Here is a 7,449-nt window from a genome sequence, read left to right on the forward strand (position 1 = left end):
CCAGCCTTTGGTGAGAGCGGGCCGGGCTCTCAGCCCTGTCTGGGCACTGAGCAAGCAAGGTCAGGCAAGGACGTAGCACTCGGCTGCCGCGTGCTCATCTGGGTGGGACCCTGACTCTGACCGCCTGGGCCTGCTCACTGTACCTGTCCGTTCTTACAGGTTCCAGAGGAGGATGGAGAACTCAAACCACCTGCTCATCAAAATTAAGACCCTGCAATCCACAAATCACAGGGCCTGGGCGCGGGGAGTCAGAGCCTCTGTCCCCATGATTATCGGCTAATGTGCTGGCCCTGGTGTGCCTGGGGGCTCCAGAAAGCTCACTGCCAGGGGCTGGCAGTCAGACTGGCGTCCCCCAAGCCACACGGTCCTGTCCCCAAACGCCACGGCTGAACCCTTCACAAAGAGCCCTTTCCAGGAGCTCCAGAAAGTGGCACCTTCAAACGTGCCTCTGAGTAGGGCCGGGGTTCTGTCCCCAGACTACAGGTAGAGACGGGGTCCCAGGAGGTCAAGAGCTTCATCTAAGGGAACGTGGCTAACTGTTAGGCCCTGGACCCACAAACTCAAGGCTGGGTCTGCCACCCACAGCCCACCTGGACCCTCCCACCTCCGGACCGAACAACAATGCGGGCCACCGGGGACCCCGCACCCCGGAGCGGCACGGCCCGCGGACGGCTACCTTTCTTGGCCGGCTTCTTGTTGCTGCTCAGCTGCCCACTCACGTCCTGCAGCCGCTTCTCCAGCTCCTTCTTCTTCTCCTGAGCTAACTCCTCCTTGGACTTGGCCGCCTGCTTCTTCCCGCTGGCTGCTGCGGGAGAACCGGGAGCTGAGACGGCGGTGCGGCGGGGGGCGAAGCAGGGACAGGTGGCCGGCCACCGCGCCTCGCGCCCCTCGGCCACCTGGCCTCCTGGGTGTTCATGACCCCCGACTGGCCCCCCAGGGCTGACACTGAGCTCCCTGAGGGAAAACTGGTATCACGAAACCCCTGCCTGCATGTCCTGAGCTCGTGCCCCAACTCTCACAAAATGCGAGGCGGGGCAGACCATTCCAGCTCCAGACGGGACGTGTGTGGCCCGGGGACACCCTCGTGAAAGGCAGAGCCATGACCTGAAGCCCTGACCCCCTCCCCGAAGTTCTCCCTCCCCGTGGTCACGGCCGTCTCGCGGCCTCAGCAGGAGGCCCAGTGCACCACCCGGCTCACCTGCGCCTGCCACCCACCGAGGGTCAAAGGCGCCGAGGCTACAGGGGCCATGAGACGCTCCACGGAGACGGTGGCTGCCCCCTCTGAGCACGTGAGGACCAAGCGAAGCCCCCGGGGCCCCACATGGGCTCAGGCGCCCTGGGTGGTCCTTGGCCACTGTCTGTTCTGCCACCACAGAGCTGCCTCGGGCCTGCCCTTCCTCTCACTTCCTAGGACCCTGGTTCCTGTTCGGTGACGTCATCAACGCCCAGGGTGAGCCTGGGCCAGTGCTGGCGTCTGTCCTGGGAGATCACTAGACCCTCGACCCGTCAACAGGGAACTGGTCTACCCTGGCAGGGGACCGCCAGCTCCAAACGCAGGCTCAGGAGAGCTTGTGGCGAGGCCCTGAACTGGCACTTGAGTAGGGGGGCGACCCAGGGGTCCCGCCTGCCTACCCGACTGCAGTGGGGCTGCCTGGCTCCCCGCCCTGGGGCTGAGCGAGGGTGGTGGGGGAGGGCTGTGAGGGCCCCGAACACCGAAGACTCACAGAGCGGCTTCCTCTGCTTCTTCTGCAAGCATGACTTCACGTATCTCTCCAGTTCCCGCAGAGTGGTGGGCTTCAGGGTCTCGAAGTCGATCTCGATCTCGTCGGGGTTGGAGTCCCTGAGCGAGGGCTCCCGGGACTGGATGATGTGCACCACGCGGCCCAGCTTCTCGCCTGGCAGCCGGTTGATGTCCAGGCTGAGCTGCCGCTTCTCGTCGTAGCTCATGGGCAGGCCCTCCTCCTCCTCCTCCGAGTCGTAGGAGGCCGACGCCTGCCTGCCGCCCTTCTTCGGCTGCCTGAGGCACGAGGCAGAGAGCGCCCTGGTGAGGAGCCTGTACCCTGTCCCCCGTCCCCAGGAAGCCCTGTCCCCCATTCCTGCCCCCTTGTCTTCCTACTCCCATGGAGCCCGTCCCTTTGTTCCCCCGCCCGTGGAGCCCCTGTCCCCTCGTCCCCCTCCATCTCCCTGTTCTGTCTGGCCCCCTCCCTCTCCAGGACCGGGCCCAAAGTGGCGCCCTTGGCAGAGAAGCCAGGCCGACTGCCTGTGTGTCTCCGGGGACGTGGATGACCCCGCTCCAGCGGTCAGAGCAGAGACTGCTCCAAGCTGCTGGGGGTTTCCGGGCCTCAGTCAAGAGGTGACTAGCGGCCAGCTTTCTCAACACCCCACAGGCACCTCAAAGTCGACGGGGTGAACACAGATCTCCAGAGTCAAATGATCCCAAAGCAAGCGGGCAAGGAGACGGGGGGCGTCAGACAGAGAGAAGCGGCAGAACGGAACGGACCGGCAAACCGAACGCCCAGTGTGTCCACGATCACGTCACGTTAACTACAATGAGCTTCACGCGCCAGCTGAAACAGACGGCCAGGCTGGGCACGGAACGGGAGCCGGCTGACGTGCTGCGTACTCAGAGCCCACTTTAAATACCAAGACAGAACACCGAGTCAGACGGAAAAAGCGCAGGAAACGACACAGCACGCAGACGCTGACCGACAGAACCCGCGGCAACCTACGTGGTCATCTTCAGACCAAGCAGACTTCGGAGAAAGGAACGGGCCCAGAAAACAGAGACGCTGCGTAACGATCAGGGTCGCCTGAAAACCACCTTCACGACGTGAAGCAAAACCCGACGGCACCCAAGGGAAAACAAGAAAGACCCAAAACCATGGCCGGAAACCCCGACGATTTTCTCTTGGTGACGAATAAAAAAGCAAATCGGCAAGAAGACAGACGACTCCAACGTCACCGTCGCATCGACCCGGCCGCCACGGGTCCGTCTGGGGGTTCTCGCGGGTTTTCTCTCCTGACCCACCCACGGGCGAGGCTCCGCCCAGGCAGGGCCCACCTGCCGCCCGCTCGCTCGCTCGCTCGGAGCGTTCGCCAAGACGGGCCCCGTTCTGGGCCCGAAAACGCATCTGAACAAATTCAAGTGTTGATCTCCGACCCTGATGGATTTAAACCAGACATCGATAACCGGAAAATATCTGGAAAAATCCCCAAATGGTTGGAAAATCGGAACAACACACTTCCAAAGAACCCATGGTCAGCAGGGACGGCCAAAGGGAAATCAGAAGGTATCCCGGACTAAAGGAAATCACGACGCGCCGGGTCTGCGGGCCACGGCGAAGACAGCGTTTCGGTGCATCCGTGCGGCGCTGAGCGCTGGTGTCAGGAAGGGTCTCGAGTAAACCCTCCGAGCTTCTACCGGAAGCAGCTAAAACAGGAGAGCAAACTAAGTCCAAAGCAAACAACAGGAAAGAGTGAAAACGAGACCAAAAAGGAAAAGAGTGAAAACAGGAAAAAAAAAAAAAAGGAAAAAAGAGAAAATCAAACGCCGGATCTTGGAACGACGGGACAACTGGCCCATCTCCAGATTCACCAAGGAAAAGACACAGATGACCAGTTTCGGGAATGAAAGGAAGGGCACATCGCCACAGGCCCTTGAGACGCTGAGAGGGGAGGGGACGTGGCAGACACGCAAACGCCACGACGTAGGTGAAACGGAGTGATGTCTTGAAAAGCACGAACCCCCAAAACTCACGAGGAGAAACTGAGAACCTGACCAGCCCTGTATCTACCAAAAGAATTCACTTCATGGTGAAAAATGCTCCAGCAGTGAAAATGCTAGGCCAGGCTTACTGCGGTGGATTCTACCAAACCTTTAAGAATTAACACCAATCCTATAGATCCACCCTGGAAAATGGAACGGGAGGGACAGCTCCCAACTCATCTTTGAGACCAGCATCAGAATGACACCAAAGCCAGACAGAAACAGCGCAGGAAAAATTGACTTCTGCACCCTCCCCACCACAAAGGAAGAGACAGGAGAAAACCCGAACCCCCATCCCCGCGGCCCCGCTGCCCACCCAGCCGCCAAGCCCAACCCCCCTCGCTCCCCACAGCCGGGAACCAAGGCCTGTCCCTTCTGCCTCCCGAACGCTCCTTGAAGCAGCCTGCTGTCCATCCAGCCTCGGCCACACCGCCCTGTCGGCTGCAGAAGCCCCTGGGGCGGCCTCTCCCCGACTCCTGCCCCCACTAAAAGGCCGTGGTCTGACCACCTCTAAATGCTTCACACTCCTTTCCATTTGAATAAAAGGCGAACACCCCAGAAAGCCTGTCAACCTCGACCCACCCTCCTCCCAGCCGCCCCAACCCGGTGAGGGGCACACATACTGCCCGCCCCGCTCCGCTGCCAGGCTTGCTCCTGGAGCAGCTGCCACCCCCTCCTCCAGGAAGCCTTCCCTCTGCCCCGCGGGGGAGGCACCCCGGCCCCGAGCGCCTCCCTGCTGTCCTTGGCCAGTCTGTGGCAGGCATCGCTCAGCAGTGCCTGGCCACGGCGGACAGGCCACGAGCTGAACCCGTGCCACGGCGACCCTCTGCCTGGCAGGCAAGCTGGGAGTGGAGAGCCAAGTCAACAAGCCCAGTGTCCCCGCATTAAACCCTGGGGCCCAGATCACAGCACCCCCTCGGCCTCAAGGCGCCGAGGTCGCCAGGCCAGGCGGTGTGACCGCTCCAGTGCCGAGGCAGGCCAGCCCCAGGCACATCACCCTCCAAGCCGGTCATCCGCCCGCCTCCCCACGAGGAGGGCGAGAAAGGCCCGCCCACCCCCAGCCTGCTGTCCACGTAGCGGCTCTGTCCCCGAGACACCAGGACTCACGGCCGAGGCGCCCCCACACCGCGCTCGCCCCGCACGGGACGCACCTGCTGGCCGTGGCTGTGCTGTTGGCCTTCTTGGCGGGGGGCTTCTTCTGCTGGGCCTGCTTGGCGGGTGGGGCCACCTTGGCCTTCTTCTCCTCCTCGGACTTGGCCTTGTGCCTGTCCTTGTCCTTGTCCTTGTCCTTCCTCCTCTTCTCCTTGTCCTTCCTCTCCTTCTTCCTCTTTGGCTTGTTCACTGGGGCCTGAGACAGGGCCGCCAGCTGCTCGTGCACGGCCTTCAGCTGCAAAAGCGTGTGCGCTGAGCGGGGCTGCCCAGGGCTGAACCACGGGGGCCGGGGCGCTGCCTCAGCTGTGGGGGGAGGTGAGCCAGCAGCACCTGGGCCACGCCCGCCTCGGGGAGCCATGCTGCCGCCACTACCCGTGGCCGCTGGCCTGTCGCCGGGCCCTCCGGCCTTGGCTTCCTCAGGTGAACTGCAGATAAGCTGCCTGGCCCTCAGGTAGCTCAGAGAGCGACAAGGTCAGATGGTGACATGCTCGGCCCGAGGCAAAAGGCAGGACAAGGACTCAATGGATAGGAGCTGAGGGTTTTCCTAGTTTTGTTGCTCAGGCGAGGAAGACTCTCCGGGCAGGGGCTTAAACGCCCGCACAGAGAAGTTGGAACAGCGCCTGGGGCACCGCGCAGCCAGTCTACAGGGCTGGAACGAGGCAGCGCCAGCCACTGCCACGCAGCGGGGCCGACAGGCGCCTGGCAGGGTGCTCAGTGCCGCTCGCTCCTCTCGGCCCAACGGCCCCCGCAGGGGCAGGATGGCTGCCGGGGGAGCACGCGGGGCGGGCTCACCTGCTCCTGCAGCTCCGCCAGCCTGGTGGCCCGCTCCTCCTCCGAGTCCGAGCTGCCCGACTCCGAGGAGCTCTCCTCGCTGCTGCGGCTGCTCTCGGTGCCCTTGCCAGACGCCGGGGCTGCGGGGGCGGCCAGCGCGGGCACCTCAGCCGGCTCGTCCGGCATCTTGGCAAACCGCATCTCAAACACGTCCTACGGGAGAGCAGGGGCCGCCTGAGGTCCTGGATGCCGCCAGGGCGGCCCCCTCGAGTCCCCGAGATGTCCTCGGAGCTGCCCCTCGGCCAACGGGAAGGTCAAGGTCAGCCCACCCACCACCCCACCACCCCTGGGAAATGGCCTGGCCCGCACCCCTCCCTCTCCAGGCACAGAGCACAGACCCAGGACAGGGCGGGGCCAACGGCCCAGAGAGGGTGGGTCCCCAGGGAGCGACCAGGAAACGGAAGCCCGTGGGTGTGCACCCCTCCCGCCTGCAGGCCAAGGCCCTGCGAGGTCCCCCCCTGAGTTCTGACCCGTAGGGGTCCCCCAGCCACGGGCTCTGGGACCACGCCCCACTCCCTTCGTTCTGGGACAGTACTGTGGCGTCACACCTCACTCCCAGTTAGCTCCAAAACGTGGCTCAAAAGCCAAAGTCTCGTCCTCCCAAAACTGGCTCTGCACGCCCTGTGCAGGCCCACGGAGCAGGACCTGGGCCCCTCGGGAGCCCCATCAGCGGAGATCCCCTCTCCCTGGTGGCTGGGTTCATGTAGGACAGGAAGAGTGGCCATGGGGCGGGACATCGCTTCGTCACGTTCACACACCTGAGTCCGCCCGGTTCACACACATACAATGTGACCCCACCAGCGAGGCATCAGCTCCCGGAAGAGCCCATTCTGGGTTCTGGTCCCCAGACTCTCCACCCTCGGGGTGAAGACATCCTCCAAAGGACATGGACATGCAGAACCACAATCAGGCTGGCCCTGACAAGCAGCCTCGCGGGGTGTGTGCACCTGGTGCCTCCACGGTGGACTCTGAGCCCGCAGCTCGGCTCACACAAACGGTGTGTGGCTGAGCAGCCACCAGTGGCCACACGACTCAGCCTCGGAGGCCGTGCAGCTCGGAACCACCTTTGCAGAAACAGAACCAGAGCCGCTGGCCCGGGCCCAGCACAGCCTAACAGTGACATCAGCTCAGCGTTCTGCAAACTGCAAAACCTTTGGCTTCGAGACACGGTGGGCGCGGTCCCAGTGTAAAAGCACGGGTCCTGGCAGCCTGCTCCAGGCATGCTGGGACCTGCGGGGCCACTCTGCCGTATCCCCCGTGGGGGCCGGTCAGCACCAGAGCTGGGGAAAGGTGCGGGCAGGGCCCTCGCGCAGGAGGGAGGGCAGCAAGACCCGCAGTGTGGAGCAGGCTGGGCCCTCGCTTGGAGCCTGGTGACCGAGGGTGACACCGTGAGCCCCTTCACAGAGGGCAAAGGACTGGGGCTGTGACAGAACACGGTTCTGGGCTCTGTGATGGGAAGAAATTCTGCAAGTGGAGCAAAACCCACGATTCTTACTCTTTTCTCCAAAAACAAAGTTTCCTGACTAGATGGCATTACAAAACGGTGCTGTCATCTACGAAACGCCAGCCCACACGATTCGTGGCGAGGAAAAGGCTGGGTCCCGTGTCCTGACCCACACGGGCTGCGGGAAATCGCACACGCGCCTGAGGCCGCCGTGCACGAGCACACGGCCCGCCCGCAAGGACCCTCGACACTCTGG

General features: G+C 63.3%; 1 protein-coding gene across 1 annotated transcript in view; it reads right to left on the bottom strand.

The window, feature by feature from the left end:
• The window catches only part of BRD3 (bromodomain containing 3), a gene marked incomplete at its 3' end in the record, with an annotated part of 17,418 nt that overhangs the window by 2,084 nt on the left and 7,885 nt on the right, over positions 1-7,449 (bottom strand). Inside the window, exons 6-9 of the mRNA XM_023521054.1 lie at positions 5,711-5,902; positions 4,918-5,153; positions 1,725-2,017; positions 677-805 (exon numbers count right to left, since the gene is read on the bottom strand). Of these exons, the coding sequence (XP_023376822.1) occupies positions 677-805; positions 1,725-2,017; positions 4,918-5,153; positions 5,711-5,902 (850 nt within the window). The remainder of the gene's footprint in view (positions 1-676; positions 806-1,724; positions 2,018-4,917; positions 5,154-5,710; positions 5,903-7,449) is intronic.

Source organism: Pteropus vampyrus, unplaced genomic scaffold, assembly GCF_000151845.1.
Source record: "Pteropus vampyrus isolate Shadow unplaced genomic scaffold, Pvam_2.0 Scaffold289, whole genome shotgun sequence".
Taxonomy (NCBI): Eukaryota; Metazoa; Chordata; class Mammalia; order Chiroptera; family Pteropodidae; genus Pteropus; species Pteropus vampyrus.